Source organism: Cantharellus anzutake (assembly GCF_015039405.1).
Source record: "Cantharellus anzutake strain C23 chromosome Unknown EI90scaffold_97, whole genome shotgun sequence".
In the NCBI taxonomy this organism is placed as follows: domain Eukaryota; kingdom Fungi; phylum Basidiomycota; class Agaricomycetes; order Cantharellales; family Hydnaceae; genus Cantharellus; species Cantharellus anzutake.
In genome coordinates this window covers 17,059-35,632 of record NW_024067047.1, presented here as the reverse complement: position 1 = coordinate 35,632, position 18,574 = coordinate 17,059, and the positions used below count along the sequence as shown (strand labels likewise).

The 18,574-nt window shown below is 51.5% G+C and overlaps 2 protein-coding genes across 2 annotated transcripts; one reads left to right on the top strand and one right to left on the bottom strand.

The window, feature by feature from the left end:
* Positions 1 to 10,613: 10,613 nt before the first annotated feature.
* Positions 10,614 to 12,308, bottom strand: EI90DRAFT_3020955 (uncharacterized protein; the record flags this gene model as incomplete). The annotated part of the gene is made up of 7 exons (XM_039057589.1): positions 10,614 to 10,787; positions 10,859 to 11,054; positions 11,079 to 11,187; positions 11,297 to 11,772; positions 11,826 to 11,953; positions 12,022 to 12,193; positions 12,259 to 12,308. 7 exons carry the CDS (start codon positions 12,306 to 12,308, stop codon positions 10,614 to 10,616), a joined length of 1,305 nt encoding a protein of 434 aa, XP_038909762.1.
* Positions 12,309 to 15,072: 2,764 nt separating this feature from the next.
* EI90DRAFT_3133064 (uncharacterized protein) lies at positions 15,073 to 17,693 on the top strand (the record flags this gene model as incomplete). Its single annotated transcript, XM_039064544.1, has 8 exons — positions 15,073 to 15,171; positions 15,232 to 15,298; positions 15,391 to 15,512; positions 15,563 to 15,638; positions 16,636 to 16,709; positions 16,777 to 16,932; positions 16,983 to 17,456; positions 17,508 to 17,693. The coding sequence occupies 8 exons, from the start codon at positions 15,073 to 15,075 to the stop codon at positions 17,691 to 17,693; spliced, it is 1,254 nt and encodes a 417-aa protein (XP_038909761.1).
* Between the last annotated feature and the right edge of the window lie 881 nt (positions 17,694 to 18,574).

The following is an 18,574-nucleotide window of genomic DNA, read 5'->3' as shown; positions in this document are numbered from 1 at the left end:
AAGTGGCAAGTACTTATGAATATGGACACTGGGCATGCTGCCTCACTGACAGCGATGCCATGAATGGCTTCCATCTGGACGTGTTTCAACGCATCTTTACGCGTCTTTAACTCATTGGTGAATGAGAAATAGCATTTATTTATTTTAGAAAATCATCAAGCCTCTCACAGCAAACAGGAATCTATGTTACCCAAGGGTCACACCTGTGGTAGAAAAGCTCGTGCATCTGCTTAGGGCGTAGTTTGGCCCCATGTGCGCTCATTAGTTTATCTCCCAACTACCTCTTCCCCCACTGCTGCCTTGCTAATTTCTGTTAGAACGCGGGAATTCGGACAACTCCGGAATGGAATCGGAGACTTAGCATGGAAGGACCTTGGCCTCAGCGACTCAGGCGGAGCGCTGTGCCATTGCTGGTTGTCCTAGGGGTCCCTAATTTCAGATCTAGCAGAGGGAAAGTCTCTTGGGGGGAATTCAAGTCGATTTTGGACTGAGGTTACAAGTTACTAGGTACATTGTATATAAGGAGGGGTCCGGAATCAAAAGGAACAAGGGTAGGACGAAAGGAGACAAAGGGAGATGGAAAGAGGAACAACACCGAGGGTCAAGTGTTTGACTCAATGGTGCTTCCCAAAGGAGGAATGAAGGGCCAAGGCCCAAGGAGGAAGGAAGGAGGATGGGAGTGGGGAATGGCCAGCTGACTGAATAGAAAGGAAGCAGCAGCCCAAATAGGAATGAGGGAGAATAGCGGAATTGAAATGGACAATGCAATAGTTGCAAGGTCCGGAGTAAGTCCGGAAAGTCCGAACTCGGAGGTTAAACTCCGGAATATTGGCAAAGGTAATTAAATGGAATGGGCTAACCAATACAATGGGTATAAGCGGAGGTGGGGTCAAAGTCCGAGGTCGGAGCTAAGACCGGAGGTTCCGGAGACGAGATGTGAACGGGATACCGGAGCGGAGGTCCGGAGTCGGGAGCATAGGTTTTGCGTACTCATCTGGAAGGTGTCGAGGTTGGGGTCGGACCCGGAATGTTCCGGAGTCGGACCGAAGGTGGTGTCCGAGCCGGAGGTGGGATAACCTCTTGGGAGTCGGCAAGGAGAAGGTGACGGAAGGGAAGTAGGGCTCCGGAAGTCGGAGTTCCGGGAGCCCGGAGCAGAGGTCGGGATTGTATGGATATGACAATTTCCCCCTGTGCTAGTAACCAAAAAACGCGACTGGAATTCGAAAGTGATGATAATGACCAAGGCCCGATGACAACCACCTCTACTAGTACCGCCAAAAAAGAAGGAAAGACCGCCTCGTGAAGCTGTGTGCAAGGGTTGAAGTTCACTTATGGTATCTTCTACCGTCTTATTCACAGCCCGAGACTTCCTCCACTTTCATTAGGTTATGCTCTGTCAAATCAACCTCATCAAAATCGAATTGATGCTCGACTTTTATGCTACCCGTCTCTTGCTCGCACTCAACTCCATACTTTTCTCGTGAGCCCAAGGCTTCAATCCTGCGTTATGCTTTCCGGATCGGCTCTTCTTCGTCACTCCTTGAATTGACCTTTCTGTCTTTTGTTCACCTCAACTCAGTTCATTTCCTCACTTGCAATGACTGCTATTCATCGCAACGTAACCTAGAGTCTCCGCTGTATATCGCCATAAATGTAGTTGTAAATGACAATAAATAACCATGTTTTTCACCAAATTAACAATATTGTAAATGATGAAATCCGACTGGTAAATTACAAAATGCACCCTTGTAAATTGACCGTTTACAATCGTTATCGTGGTGGAGAATCATTAAAAAACAGGTCATCTACCTCCTTTAACGTGGTAAAGGAATCCTGGTAAAATGCAATGGACCACATTGTAAAACACAGTTTTAATCATGTTAAAAATGAGTGTATTATACAATGGTTAAGATGATCTTTTACACATCACTAATTCCCTCTGTGATTAGCCATGATCATGATCTGTGGTTGGACGTAATAGAGGGTAACGAAGAAGCGGACAAATGCGCCCCCCCCCCCCAAAAAAAAATGGCTCACTGGCACTCTCACCCTCGACCCAACCTTGAAGTCTAAACCAAAGCGGCGCCAGACTCAGCGCCCTATCCCAATCCACGGCCTGCAAGCTAATAATATGACTGAGGGCACCCAAAACCCAGAGGGGTAGACAATCTTGAGCATATCAAAGCGGCCGGGCCCTTGAATCCGCTGTCCACAACATGAATAGAATATGGTCAGTCATCCTGAAAAAAAAACAAAAGAGACTCGACCCCCCTAGTACTTGGAATTTCCTATGGAAGCTCCCACATGGCCCACACACAAAAACTGTAGAGAATTCTTTAAATATGAAGACCAAGCCGACTGCAAAGGATGCAGCTGCCTATATAGTGTCCGAGTGCCTGCTAAAATCAAGGCCCCCAAAGTTTGGGGACGCCACCAAGAAAATGTGCACCAAGAAAAGCATCCAGTGGCCAAGAGGCCAGGCATGAATATATGCTGTTAGCACATGTCGGTTCTCGATAGAAGTATTTGTTTGTTGTTGGCATCTCACAGGTCCACGCTCAGAGCGACGTCAAAACACTTGACTTCGACAGTACTTGCAGATATATCGGCGTGGATCTCTGTGATAGGACAGACTAAGGCCAAATATACAAAGGGTTGGTGTCAGGGACGCGTCCGGGGTAGAGGAGGCCCAGGTGAGACGCCCGACACTAGGAGCCTCGCGGGGTGTGGAGCGGGCATGCATACTGGCGGGCCCGGCTCAGGAGGCAGTCCCTGGCCACTTAGACTGAAGTGGAAAAGGGTGTTATTATTATTAAAAGGGAATACTATGTTACTTACCTGAAGTGGAAAAGGGTGAGAAGAAGGCTACTTCTTCGGTTCCCACTTCAGGTGTGTTTATATACATGCGGCTTAGGTCACATGACGGGTGCCATGTCATCCTCGCATACAGCCGTAGTCACCCGGGTGTCCCCATGGGGGATCCCGAGGGCGTCCGCTGTGAACGCGCGAGCTGGACATAGCGGGGGTCGCCTGAGGCGCCCGGGCTGGGCGTGCTGTGAGCGCGCTGCAGGTGGGTCAATGGTACATTGATACAAGGAAAGGTCGTCCGTGTAGAATAAAGAGAAAATAAAGAGAAGGTGAGATAAGTAAAGAGAGAGTGGAATGGAGAAAGAAAGAAAGGAGAAGGGGGGGAGGAGGTAGGGGAAGACTGGGTGGCGGGGTACCGGGTGAAGTGGGGCCGGGTGGGGCCGGGTCAGGCGGGTGTGCCCTGACATCACCCCCTCCTTAAGCCGCTTCGCCTCGAAGCGGCCAGGTGGTTCTCCCTCTCTCTTCCCGGGGCCTGGGGGTGCGTCCTGTGGAATTCCTCGATCCGGTTGGGGGCGTGGACTAAGTGGTCCCGCTGGAGCCATTGGTTCTCTGAGTTTGGCCAGCCAGCAAACTTCACTAGATACCAGAGTTTCCGGCGTAGCCACTTAGAGTCTAGTACTTTCTCGACTTCATATTCTTCGTCTCCATCTACGAGCTCTGGGCCCGGGCGTGGGTCGGTGGGTCGTTCCCTGATGTTGTCCGGGTGGTATGGTCTGACGTTTGTCACGGATACGACTGGGTGAACTCCTTTCTGTCATGCGGTGAGTTGAAGTTTGACGGCAGCCCGGGAGACGACTTTGACGATCTTGAAGGGGCCAAGCCATTTGTGGTCCAACTTTTTGGTCGGGCGGTCGGTCGTGTAGTTTTGCGCGTTGAGCCAGACTTGGTCACCTTCTTGATACTTTGGGGCCGTCTCGCGATCTCGGTCGTAGTAGCGGGCCATTTCGTCCGCTGCGTGTTCCAGCGCTGCTTTCGCCTCCTCCTGCATTTTCATCATCCTTGACGAGAATGCATCAGCGGCTTCCACCTCAGACGTGCGTGTGGGTTCTGTCCCCATCCTGGGGTGTTGGCCGGTGTCGAGTTCGAAAGGGGTTCGGTGGGTGGAGGAGTGGATGCGGTTATTATAAGAGAATTCCGCTAAGGGGAGCCAATCCGCCCAGTTGTCTTGGCAATGGTTGACGAACACCCGGAGGTAGGCCTCGATCTCCTGATTGACCCGCTCCGTCTGTCCGTCCGTCTGGGGGTGGTAGGGCGCAGAGGGGGTGAGCTTGACACCTAGGAGGTCTGCGAGCTCTTTGGAGAAGCAGGAGACGAAGGCGCTCCCTCTATCGCTGAGGATCTCCTCAGGGAGGCTGTGGTGCCTCCAGACGTGCTCTAGGAAGAGCTGTGCGATACCCTCCGAGTCCACGGTCATCACAGTGGGGACCGCGTGGATGCGTTTGGATAGGCGGTCCACCACTACGAGGATGGCATTGTATCCCTTTGACTCTGGGAGCTCCCCTACCATATCCACTGAGATCACCTGCCAACGATGGGTGGGGACTTTGTTTGGGGTGAGCTTCCCAACCTTTCGTGAGGGGAACGACTTGACGCGGTTGCAGGTATCGCACCCACGTACATATCGCCCGACGTACTCTGCCATCCGGGGCCACCAGTAGTCACGGGAGACGAGTTCCAAGGTTTTCCATTGCCCTGGATGCCCCGTCGCCCGTGCGTCGTGATGTAGCCGTACCAGATCGTGACGGAGTTGGGGGTCTTTTGGAACGTACACTCTCCCCCGGTATAGGACTAGGTCTCCCTGCTCCTCCCACTCGTCCGATCTTAGTGTCCCTTCCCTCAGCTCTCGTATAGCTTTTACCACCCTCTCATCGTGGTCTTTTGCCCCGTGTATTCTCTCTAGGATGCCTGCTTCCTCTCCTTCTACTGAGACCGCCTCCGTCGCGCGAGCTTCGAACCAGGCTGGTTGGAGGAGGGTCAGCCCTTCGTTGTCGTCCTTCCCTTTCGGGTGGTCGGCTCGACGGGAGAGTGCATCCGGCTTCCCCATGAGTTTCCCTGGGCGGTGGACGAGGGTGAAGTAGAAGCGGGAGAGGAAGAGGGTCCACCGGGCCTGGCGCCGGTTTAACCTCTGGGCCGTCCGGAAGTAACTCAGGTTGCGGTGGTCAGTGTAGATTTCGACCTTCTCCCCGGCACCTTCTAAGAAGTGCCGCCACTCTTCCAGGGCTCGGACGATTGCGAGCATCTCCTTGTCGTATATCTCGTAGTTATGCTCCACGTCCGTGAAGCTCTTGGACATGAATGCTACCGGGTGGAACTCCCCGTCCGCTTGGAGTTGGGAGAGGACTGCACCGGTTGCGAAGTTAGAGGCGTCACACTCAAGCCTGAAGCGGCCAGTGTCTGTAGGGAAGGAGAGGACGGGGGCGGTGGTGACGGCTTCTTTGAGGGCGCGGAAGGCATAGTCCTCGTCCGGGCCCCAGTTCCAGGTTTGGGTCTTCCGGGTTAGCGCGTGGAGGGGCCGTGCTTTCTCGGAGAAGTCTTTGATGAAGCGGCGGTAAAAGTTCACGAACCCCAGGAAGGACTGCACTTCCTTCACCTTGGTTGGGGTCGGCCAGTCAAGGACTCCACGGATCTTCACGGGGTCCATCGCGACGCTGCCCTCTGAGATGACCAGGCCCAGGTAGTCGATCTGCGTCCGTTCAAATTTACACTTCTCCGGCTTCAGGAAGAGCTTTCTCTTCCGTAACGTCTCTAGGACTTCTCGGACTACCCTCCGGTGCTCCTCTAGGGTGGCTGTGAAGATGAGAATGTCGTCCATGTAACAAATGACGACCTCCCGATCAATGAAATCCCGAAGGATGTCGTTCATCATGGTCTGGAAGGTCGCGGGTGAGTTACATAGGCCGAAGAACATCACCATGGGCTCGAACAGCCCTCGATTGGTTGCGAATGCTGCTTTCCACTCGTCGCCATCCTTAATCCGGACGTTGTTAAACCCCCATCGTAAGTCCAGAGCTGAGAAGTACTTGGCATTGCGGAGGCGGGCGAGAACGTCTGAGATGAGTGGAAGCGGGTACGAGTTCTTTACCGTGATCTCGTTCAATTTCCGGTAGTCCTGGACCAGGCGTAGCGACCCGTCCTTCTTCTTGACGAAGAAGACTGGAGCCCCCATCGGGGACTTGGAGGGTCGTATGCGCCCGTTCTGCAAGTTCTCGCGCAGGAACTCGTCCAACTCTTTCTGCTCCGGCTGTGAGAGGGGAAAAGTCTTCCCCCTGGGTAGTTTGGCGTCTGGGACTAAGTCTATAGCGTGGTCCCAGGGCTTCCGGGGGGTAGTTGGTCGAAGGCTTCTTTCGAGAACACGTCTCGGAAGTCCTGGTAGTGCTCTGGCACCAACACTTCAAACGGCACGGGTTCTGCCCCCGGGTCATGGGCTTCTTGGGCCATCCGCTGGGAGGGTGTCGTAGTCGCTCTCAGGTCATGCCCCCACCCCGGGGGAATGATCACGGCATAGATCCCGTCCCCGGGTTCTAGGGCAAGGTCCGGGTCGCTTCGTGCCTCTAGCAGCTTGCAGGAGGATGGGCAGCGGGACATGGTGACTTTCTGTCGTGCCCAATCCACTTCCGGGTTGTGGTGCAACAGCCACGAATGTCCTATGATGAGGGACTGTCGCCCGAGGTTTGCAACCGCGAACCGGGCTCGCTCTGTGTGTCGTCCGAATGTCAGGAGGGCCTCCAGTTCCTCAGTTATGGCTCCATTCTCGTTGGGGGTCCCGTCGACGTTGCGGACTGGGATGGGCTGAGGGAGCCGGGTGGTCTCAAGGTTGTGCTTCCGGATGAACTCGGGGCTTACGAAGTTCCCGGTGGCTCCTGAGTCCAGGAGCGCTGACACGGATACAGAAGCGAGGGAGGTCAGGGCGGTCAGCTTCACGGTGAGGCTGAGCGACCTGGGGGATTGTTTAGAGAGGACGTAGATGGCGGGTGGGGACACCGCTACCTCAGGTGTTACCCCTGGGGTTCTTTCACTCTCTTGTGCTGGAGATGCGCTTTTTCTCCTTTTCTTTGCGATAACTCGGTGAAGCTTTGGCATTGCTGGCTTACGCGCTTTGCGGTATTTACACGAGTTATGCTCTATGGGCGCTTGGGATGCATCCCTCACCGGCCGCCTTCCTGAAAATCCTCCTGAGGCCCTGCCTCTGGCTCTTCCCCCTCTCCCTCTGGTTCCTCAGTCAGCTGCCTCTTCAACCCCTCCATCAGTGCTCGAAGGTCTTCCGGGTGGAGGCGTCGGACTCGGTGGACCTTAGGTTGCGGGCAGTCTCGTGCGATATGCCCTGGGGCGTTACAGTTGTAACACAGCCCGTTCCTCCTGTGGTCAGTCTTCGAGCGGTCGAGGTCCATGGGTTGCGGGCCCGTCCCTGTAGGGGGGCGGGCTGCAGGAGTTGGGGGCGGGGCTGCGGGCCCAGGTCGTGGGGCTGCGGGTGTGGGACGTGCGTGAGGGGGGTTTGTAGTTGGCGGGGGTCGCGTCAGGGTAAACGGAGGCCTGGGCAGGGGCGCGCAGGGTTGTGTCGCCTGGAAGCGTCACCACTGGTTGTCCAGGAGGGTGGCTTCACGTTTCCATTCGGCCCAGGTGGTAGGCATGGGGCGGAGGCGATATATGCTTTCGCGGAGCCGGGCGTTGATTGCTTGCTCGAAACGGTCGACAAGCCCAACATCGCCCAGCCGCGAGGCGGGTCCCAGTATCTCGAACTCCTGGATGACTTTGTCCACGGAGTCACTCCCCTGTCGGATGCTTGCCAACTTCTGCCGGGCAGTGGCTTCCCGGTTGGGGTCCTGGAACATGGCATCGAGTTCCGTGTTGAACTCGTCCATGGTGAGGGTGGGAGAGTTTGCTGTCAACAGCGCGATGGTACGCTGGGTCGCCCACGCTCCTGCGGTCCCCCCCTTCATGTAGGACAACACGAAGAGGATCTGAGAGAGGGGGGTGGGGAACTCGGCCGCGCGGACGTGGAAATAGATGCCACATTCGGCCTTGAAACAATCAAGGTCCTCGCTGGCTCCTGAGAAGGCAGTGGGGGGGGCAACCTTAGGCCCTTTGGGTCTGGGCGCGAATGGGGGCGCAGGGGCGGGTGTAGGTGCGGGCATGGGGGCGGGTGCCGGCTGGTTCAAGACCTGGCTTTCGATGATGGCCTGTAGTTCTTGGAACCGGGCCAGCAGGTCGTCGTACTGCTCTTCGGTTACCATGGCAGGGGAGGGAGGAGGGATAGGGGAGACGAGGTTGAAGCCTTCTTCTGCTGTCAGGGACGCGTCCGGGGTAGAGGAGGCCCGGGTGAGACGCCCGACACTAGGAGCCTCGCGGGGTGTGGAGCGGGCGTGCATACTGGCGGGCCCGGCTCAGGAGGCAGTCCCTGGCCACTTAGACTGAAGTGGAAAAGGGTGTTATTATTATTAAAAGGGAATACTATGTTACTTACCTGAAGTGGAAAAGGGTGAGAAGAAGGCTACTTCTTCGGTTCCCACTTCAGGTGTGTTTATATACATGCGGCTTAGGTCACATGACGGGTGCCACGTCATCCTCGCATACAGCCGTAGTCACCTGGGTGTCCCCGTGGGGGATCCCAAGGGCGTCCGCTGTGAACGTGCGAGCTGGACATAGCGGGGGTCGCCCGAGGTGCCCGGGCTGGGCGTGCCGTGAGCGCGCTGCAGGTGGGTCAATGGTACATTGATACAAGGAAAGGTCGTCCGTGTAGAATAAAGAGAAAATAAAGAGAAGGTGAGATAAGTAAAGAGAGAGTGGAATGGAGAAAGAAAGAAAGGAGAAGGGGGGGGAGGAGGTAGGGGAAGACTGGGTGGCGGGGTACCGGGTGAAGTGGGGCCGGGTGGGGCCGGGTCAGGCGGGTGTGCCCTGACAGTTGGACGATTTACTCGTAGTTCGTGTGCTTATATTCGGATGGGGCGATATCTTCGGATATCTAGGGTGAAACAGAAAGGAATGATCGCGATAACGCTAAGTGCATGAGCAAACGGAGGCCAGGGCACCATCGGGCTGTAGGCAACTATGATGCACCCAAGGATGAATGTTGGGAGAACGAAACGTCAGGGATTGCAATGCGTGATGCATTCAACGTTTCAAGATGGACAACCATGCTGGGAAATGACACGATGCATGGTCAAGAATAGGATGCTCCATCAACTGCACACTACTGGCATTCAACTAGATGAACTAGACTGTGCCCTATCACGGCAGACCAGAGCCGGGACTGAGGGGCGCTGCTTGTGGGGTCAGGGGGACCCCGAGGACAGATGTGAGCCGAGGAGTTCTGCTGTCACAGCAAACACTCGGCATGGACCTAAGCCTTCACGCGGTGTGTTGAAGCACCAGCTTAGCTTTAGCAGGTGGGGGATAGTTGTAGACTGTTAAAGTAACCATAGATATCTGAATCTGTGTATACCGTCTCCGATGAAGGTACCATCGTCTAGCTGGCGCTTTCTGACCACTACGCCTTCAAACCACGTACCAGCGACCCTATGCATTCTCACCTTCTTCCTTTGCCACCTCTGTTACCATGGGGCCAACAATTCATCAGCAAACCTCGAAGGTCAATAGAAGTGATAGACAGCAATTCAATCATCTCAATTTGCTCTATCAACACAATCTATGTGTCGGTTGAGCCTCAATCAGCTCTATCACTGCTACACAATGTACAATTATGTATGTTTACTTCCCACACATGGTACATGAATCTACAGAAACTAGAAAATAAGGCCGAAACACCGGCAGACTGAGTGACCTTAAACGACAACTGTTCAACAGTCCCTGTGTCAACCATGGTGAGTCCCATCTCGTCCTTGGTGATGACAAAAAAAAGTTGGTCCAATGTGATGTCCCTCGAGTTTTGACATTGAGAGTCAGTGGGAATTCTGCTACTTGAGCCTTCGCTAAGGGGGATGCTGCTGTCCCTCTGCAGCCATTCAACATCACGTTCGTCCATGTTGTAAACATACCATTCACATGAACAACACAGGTAGAGTCGGTTTGTCCAAGACTTGTTGCATCCCAATGGCGAGTACTTCCGAAGGGAATAGCTTGGTGTTTTGGGCAGTTGCTCCATTAGCATTAGATTTGGAGGGGCTTGTTCATGTTTCTAGTAGTCTCAATAATTTGATAGCAAATTTTTGGACAAGCTTACCCAGTGGCTTCACATCCGAGACCCATTTTTTGATCACGTTTATTGCCACAATGTGCGTCTTCATGTCTAAAAGAAGATCAGGCCCCTGGGTTCCTGAAAAATTGAACAACAGACCTTAATGCATTGTCAGCTGAAGCAGAATGTTAAGTGCGTTGCCCCGCATTGAGGTTTCAAGAGCGCGAAGTCCCACAAAGCATTGAAGCTTGGTGCAGCCCTTAAAACCTTCGATTATTCTTGTTATTCAGTGTTCCAGTGGATCCAAAACTCATGTTAAAGGATTGGTGGCTAGGTCGGCAAGGTACTGGAGAACACGCTGAGGCGCACAGAGAATGAGAAATGGCTGCCACACGTAAGCGCTATCTATGTTGTCCACTCACATACCTAAGAGAGCCTCTTAAAGCCAAAGCCAGCTAACCACATTGGGCACTGGGGCAGCCTCTGGACCTGGCAAGGTGGGCTCTCATCCCAGAGGATGCACTTACCTTGATGTGAAAGCCTCCATAAGGTAGTTACAGATCATTTGCCACAGACCGTCGTTTCACCCTCCAACCGATAAAGCTGGCTCAGTCTAGTCGACTGCACTGTCTTGCTTATCCCTCCCTTGTGTGCCCAAATCCCCTGTTGCCAGAGTGCCGATAGAACTTCGTTGACCATGCATGACAGTTTGCACAAACAGCAAAATCCACATTTTGTCCGATGGTATTGGTCTCAATAATCCATCATTGCTCGCCCCTAGTTCCAGCTTTGGAGTAGATTCAGCATCATGAGGGACTGCAATGAGATTCGTATGTGCTCGCTCCAACTGCTTTGTACCAGTCTTTGAGATATGAACCTTGCAGAGCGTATGAAGGATTCTGCCTGTATGATATCAAGTTCTTGGGGCAGCGGTGGATCGAATGCGGTGCTTTGTAGCTGAAGGGCTAGCTCGTCGGCCTCAGCGGAATCGTCAATGGTTTGAGCCACCTGCAACACCTCTGCTGACTGGGTAGAAAGGACACGACCAGCTCTTCTGTCAAGAGATCAAGGAACTTACGTCAAGCTCGCGATGTCCGAGTACATCTCCTCATCATCCACATCGGACTTCCATGGTGCTTCCTCGGTTGATGGTTTTGATGTAGCCACAGTTGCATGGCTGGATTTGGCTTTCAAGGTGCGGGAGATTCTAAAACTTGTATCATACACATGATGTACGACGAGAGTTTCCATCAGTCATCCTGAATGGAGAAGTGCTGAGTTTTTCTATGATCAAACCTGTAACTAGTTCGGTGGATGAGTCCTGAAAATTGAAATTGGCAAGTGCAGAAACTGCAGAGGATGTGTCAGGACCGCTGAGTTCCAGCTTTATGCGCTTTGGGTGCAAGATGCGAAAGGCATCGATGCAGCCCTCTTCGTCTACGTTCTGCTTCTGCCACAGCCGTTGACGGCCATATTCAGCATGAATTATTTGCTTGATATGCTCAGAGATTCGCTCCAAGGCTAACCTGCAGGAGCACATTCTCAGAGATTTCAACTTGACGACGAAGTCACTGCGGAGTGCATACTTTAACAGATAGTTGAGGAGAATAAATATAGACTTCTCTGCACTCCGGATCTTGATAGTGGATTGACCAGCTAACTTAGCAGGACTCCATTTGGAGGTGGCTTCAATAATAAACTGGAGAAGTTGTGGATGGGCCTTTGCGAGTGTGCCGAAGGAGTTGATGACGGTGGATACTGAGTCGGAGTCCCTGTATTGGTGATAAACGGAAGGTGATTGGGAAAACTACCTGATATCACATACGAAGAACTATCAAGAATTGTCGTAATGAGTGTGAGTAATTGCGTTCCCTCGGCTTCAAGGGCAATAGCATTAATGAATGGGTGATCTGAGGGGATGAGCGAAACGTTTGGGTCCGCTTTGTTTTGCAACTGGCACAAGAGCGAGAAACATCAGATTGAGATGGAATATCATGACGGTTAGTCCTTGATGGGCTTACTTGAGGGTCGCTAACACCCCGTGTCTGGACCAAGATTACGTGTTGAGCGAACTTCAATGCCGCTAGACAGACTCCCACTGGAGCTGGGGGAGAGGATTCGAGAAACTCTACAATGCAACCCTTAGCGATGGAAAGAACATCCCATGGTTGTCGGTTAGCACGGTTGATACACCTAGACAGGGGAAACACAATCAGGATTGGGGTGTCGATTAAATGAGTCACCAACTCCAGACTCACAAATAATGGAAGAGCAGGGGTATAGTTGGGCATAGCATTGTATAATACATTTCAATAATTGAGTAGTTGTTGATGTTGCTAGTATGGATGCACAGGTGTCAGCGCATTGAAGTGCCACTGCAAATACGTTAGACCTTCGGGCTTGCGCCTCTGATAATGAGCTCATATGTACATTGTGTACAAATTTCAAAACTTAGGCGATTCGAGGAAATAGAAAAATGAAACAAATCGATTGTCCATCTCTGGAACACTGTGTCTCGCATGCTCACAGCGGTCTGCAGAAGGGTGGGACATAGTGTTTTTAAAGCCTCAAGATCACTCTCAAGTAATACACGGAGTCCTTTTAGTGCCTGTGTTTGCTCCAGGGAATCTACAGGACATAGATAAGTGCAGCCGAGGGGTCTATTGATGGAAGTGACCACAGGGTACGTACCTCAACAGATAATTGAGTGGACTCACAAATAATGGAAGCGTAATGGACACAGTCGACTAGCATTGTATAATAATAGAGTGGTTGTTGATGTTGCTAGTATGGATGCGCAAGTGTCAGTGCATTGGTAAACACATTAGACCTTCGGGTTTGCACCTCTGATAATGAATGCATATGTTGGGTATGGATTTCCAAACTTGAGCGAAAAAAGTTGGGGATAGGGGCATGGCGAAGAGTGGCTTGTGTTCCGACAAATATCAAGATGAAGGAAAGGGTATTTCTTGTTGAACTTCTCGAATAGACCCAAAATGAGTTCCATCTCGTCATCGGTGATGACAGAAGAAAGTCGGTCTGATGCGATGTCCTTGCCTCGAGTTTTGACATTGCGGGTCGGCGAGAGAATTGCGCTACTCAAGCCTTTTCCAAGTGCGATCCTGGTGTTCTTCTGCAACCATCATGTTGCAAGCGGGAATCGGCTACTGTCTCCAAAAAACGGAAGGTAGCACTCCAACTCACTCCCCAAAAGCTAGGGAAGAAAGAGAAAGGGGGCTAAAAGGGGTGTTGCGGTATGAACAGGTCCATATAATCAACGGGAGGGGGGGGGGGAATTTGGGGAAATATATATAACTCTGATAACTCTTGCTTATCTTCTTTCTGTGGTGGAGTTTCCTAAAGGTCATGATAGCCCTTTACCAATCGTGTGGCCACTCACAGCACCCAAGTGCACGGACTTCAAAAGTAGTGGGAGGGGGAAAATCTCTGATCTGTTTCAATCACTATGTACATATACCCATACAGCAAACATACAATCTGTGAAAAGAGTCCGAAATATATGGGTTTGGCTGAGCTAAGCCTCCACCAACAACGGCAGTAAGGTTTGGCTGCCATTGGCTTAGAATAAATTTCCAAACAACAAAGGAAATTGAAAAGAAAAACACAAACTTCCTCATACCACTCCAAACACTGCATCAAACCTCCGTCCCTTTATCCCACTCGACTCTCCTCATCCATAGCTTTCTATCGATACCGATTTTGTGAAGTCTGGTGGAGATTTGACTGAGAACGGGAATTCTCAGAAACGGAATATATATCTTGATTATCTGTGCACAGGGAAACTTGGGCCAAATAATATGCCACAATTCCAAGACTCCTCCAATGTCTTCTTTAGCATTTGTATCATTTAACTAGCCCATATTCTCCTGGAATTTCACTGAGACTAGCTCGCACGTGAGCTTCCACATAGTTCATATTGTCCCGTGACTCCCATCATGCCTAATAATCAGAATATCTCCAAAACCACTGAACCGATTAGGGTGAAATTCAACACTGAGTATTTGGGCATTTTTCTCGATTTAATGACCCAAAGATCGTCCTCTTCCGTCAGCTTTTGACCTTGTTCTCATGGTCGCGGTCAAGTACACGGACTTTGCTCATGAGGACATCTCTGGTTGAATTTCACCACCAAATCTCAACCAATTCCTTCGCGGAAAGGCTCATTCGGTTCGTACAAAAACCCTCTTTCTTCTTTCCCATTACTCCCCTCTATCATTCTTTCTTCCTAATAATGTACAAGGGTGGGAGCCCAATTTTGACGTATTTGCTGCGTAAGGTTCCATGAATTTGAGCACACCCATTATGCACTCCTACAATGTTAGTTCATGTCATAAGTGAACCCATCAAGAATGGATACACTCCTTAGCTGTGTAAGACAACAGGTTTCTGAAAATACATCAGCGAAGTCGATATCTCGAGTTGAACAGGAACGTCCAAGGATGGAGATACCCAGGAATCTCACCTCATAGGCTTCTGGCGAGCTTGTCCCAGAGCGTCTCCACCTCACCCGGGAGGACTTTTCCAGCGCAAGGGTCCACAACCCTGGTCAAATTAGCATGGAGATCTTCATGTTCAGGGAGCGACTTCTCAACGCATGTCTGATCGTCCCCAAGTCCAGGGGAATTTCTTTGTTCACCACCTGTAATGTCATCCTGATCACTCTCGTCTATTCCACCAAAGTGAGTGTCACTGAGGGTTTCATCGCAGCTAAGAGAGTCGCCGTTTTCAGACTGAGAAGCATCCTGGGATGGCTTGGGGGTGAGTCTTCGATATTGACAAGCTTGTCGAGCAGTATGCTGCATTTTTTTCCGACAGAAACCATTCTGACGCAAATGGTTTACCAGCCCACCACCCCTGCGCTGACATACCTTCAGACACCATGGGCAGTGTTCATAACCCTTCCCAACGAGCAGGGGGGGTCGCGAGCATTTTGTTAACGGACTTAAACTGAATTTGCAACCATTTACAATAAAGTTGGGAGAATCAAATTTAGCTTAAGTCCGCACATCCCTTCCTTTCAATTTCGAACTCAGTGATTTTCAGTTCGGACCATGAGCAGCCGCACACGCTCCTCAGCTGGAATTTCTAAGACAAAAAAGAGGGATCCCAAAAATGTCGCAGATCCCCTTGTGCCTCCACCCCAATCGCAGGTGCGCCATAGTAATAGGAGCAATGCTGCTGTCAAGGCTTGGGAGACTTGACGCGCGAAGCAAGCTGCCGCTAAGGAGGCAAGTTCCAACCCTGATGCTGTGCAGCCAACTGCTGCAGAGAGTACTGGTGAGTGCAACACTTATCATTGCAAAATATCAAAGGAACCTTAGTACACCCGGTTTCGACCAGGGAAGTGGTGTCACCTGAAACACAGACAGCCCCGACACAAGATAATCTCAGCCAGTGGAAGACTGCTTGGGCTCGATATCACGCTCTCCCCGCAACCATCCATGACCGCTATAAGGGCACTGTAGCTGCCCCAGGCCCTGCAGCCTCAAAGGTACGTCTATTCTTTGTCAGGGACCCATGCTTGACTAATATCTTAATGAGGTATCCTCCGGTGAAAATGCTGCCCCATCCACACAACTCAATTGGATGTGTCAAAAACCCAGGTTGTGGAAGAGGGGTAAATGCGTGAGTCCGAATGCAGGCAGGGCTCAACTAGAGGGGGGTCCGAGGGCTCCAGTAGTGAACCGAAGCTTCTCAGGGAGCCTGGTTCTGCTGGATGGTACAAGAGGCTCTAAGAAGGACGTGGCCTCAGCAACTCGGAGGGAGCGCTGTGCCTCCGTTACGTCTCAGTTAGTCCTTGTATTTCTTATGTCTGAGGTGTCTTGTAGAACAGGAACGGGAATCACTCAGAGGGACTTTGGGTGGCATTTTAGTCGAGATTAGAACTAAGGAACTACAGGTTCTAATCTACGTGTATTTATAAAGGAGGACGGGGAGGACTTTTAGTCAAAGTCCGAAATGACAAAATGGGAAAACACCGAAAGGTACCGAATGATACCGAGAGGTACCAAAAGGTCCCGAACGATATCTAAAACGGGGAACCGAGGTGTCGGGCCGAGGAGGGCGGAGTTGGAGGCCGGAAGAATGAATGGGGAAGACAAATGGGTAAAGGGGGTTAGCCGACTGGATGGTAGTAAAAAGGTAGTCGTGCTAAGAATGGAAGGTGACTAATAGATGATAACGTGAGGGAGATCACCGAAGGATGTGGGTAGCTCCGAAAGCGGAGTTGCGTATCCGAAGGATGTTAGGTGACTCAAATAAATGAAATGGGTGGGGGAAGGGTTTAAGGGTATGTCACGGGATATCGGAGGTCCGTCAGGGTATCGGAGCAAATCCGGGGTCTCCGAATGTTCCGACTCGGGACCGAGTTTCCGGGATGGGAGTGGCCAAGGTTCGGTGTGCCGCAACCAGACCGGAGCTGAGACAGTCAGGAGGGAAGGTGACTTGGGGAGTGGGGAGGCATGGTGTAGGGGATGGTGAAGTTGTTAGGAAGGTGTGGTGTGGTGGGAGTGCGTGGGGTCGGGATTCCGGGATATGACAGGATGCCACCCTATTTGGGCACAAGTGGCTGTAAGTTGTATAGGCACAAGTTTGTGATCTACATTCACGCTAAGTTACACTTCCATCTGAACTAGCAATTCCAACTTTCGAGTTCACTACAGCAGATGTTTCTGCTGCTAATGGAGAGGTATCGTACAGCGAGTAGCCTTTAGTACTCTAGCATGGAGCTGACTTCAGGAATGTGGCATATACAGGTCACGGAGCACCCTGCCACTGGCAGTATGCTTATCACTGGTCATGGGTATCAGCCGCGGCCATGGCAAAACACCCTTAGGGTCACAACTCAAGATGGTTTATCCATTAATTGCCCAGGATCATGCAGTCTAACACCAGTTTCAATGAGTGATCGGGTAAGGGATCCCCTAGGAATTTGCCCAAACCACTAATTTATTGTCTGAAGTGCCCATCTCCTGCTCTAACTTGTCTCAGTGCAAAGTTGGCAACAGGCAGTCGCCAACCATCACCACTTAGTATCACTGCTGGCCATGATGATGACAGCGACGGTAGGAATAGTATCCCTGAGGGATTAGCACAAGGCCCAGCCAGCGGCAGCGGCAGTGATATCGAGTTCAACAGTCCAGGCTCGGTCCTATCTAGCCAAATCGGTTCCCTCCAATCCTGTGAGGATGTCAAGGAGGAGAAACTGGTCCATGTTGGCCATACCAAGGCAGTCCTGAGGAAGAACACGAAGAAGGACCCCCTGCTAAACTCCATTTTCGAACACATACACACCGACTTCTACTTGCTTGCAATAACAGATGACCTCTTTATAGAAAATGTTGACTGTAATATGGTTGTTCAGAGACTTGCCCAAGACACGTTCCACAGATCCGGAATTCCACCGTTTGAGATACAGGATAGTATGGTCGCTACTGTAAGTCATCCCCACTGGAATGGATCATCTTTGCTGAATCTTCCCACTAAGCTTGCCTGTGACATTAAGTCATGGAGGTCTAAACTCAAGAAACACCTTGTGAATGTAGTTCCTTCCTTCTATGGAGTGGGACCTGGTGTAGATGGGAGTACTGTCCAAGAGATTGTCAGGCTCTCACTCTCCAATTCAAATTTTGCCTTTCGCTCATACAGTTCGGACCCCGGTAATGTAATCTGAATCCCTGTTTGTATTGCTCAAATTTTCACGTTCTGGCAACGTCTAGCCCTGATCTGGTGCATTGGAGCACCCGGCTATCATGGCAGTTCTAGACTATACCTTTGCATTGAAGGAGCTCAAGCCGAATTTCCCTATGGCATGCACTGAGTTGGAAGCCAAACTGCAAAACCTAGGTCTTCCGGTATTTGTTAGAACTGGGTGAGGGCGGACGACTCTGGAGTGGAATCGGAGACTTAGCCTGGAAGGACCTTGGCCTCAGCGACTCAAGCGGAGCGCTGTGCCATTGCTGTTTGTCCATTTGGTCCTTAATTTCATAGGAGGCGAGCAGGAAGTCTCTAGGGGGCATTTCAGGTCGATTTCAGACTAAGGTCTAAAATGAGTATGTACAGGCACCGATATATATAATGGGAGGGCGAAAGCACAAGGAAACAAAGGGGATCTGAATCGGAATGAAGGCGTCCGAACGGGAACAAAGGGAAGACCAAAGCGGAGCAGTACCGAAGGTCATAAGGCAGAACCTGTGGTACGTCCGAAAGGAGGTAAGGAGGGCGAGGCCCAGAGGGGCAGGAGGATGAGGGGAAGTGGGGATGATGACTAACTGGCTAGAATGGGAAGAAGCAGCAGTCCAAATAGGGATGAGGGGAAAATGCGAGAGATACATTACAAGCGGCAAAAGTGCCGAAGGTGATCCATGGAGCTCGGAGGTTGTGGAGCTTACAGAGGTTGCGGAGGTGGGGTTGGAAGTCCGAGAGATATTGGCAATGGTGTTTACGTAGTATGAGGTCACCAATGCAATGGACTAAGGCCGAGGTGGAGTCAAAGTCCGAGGTAGGAGCTATGACGGAGGCTCGGAGCAAAGGTACGAGCGGTGTTCGAGTACG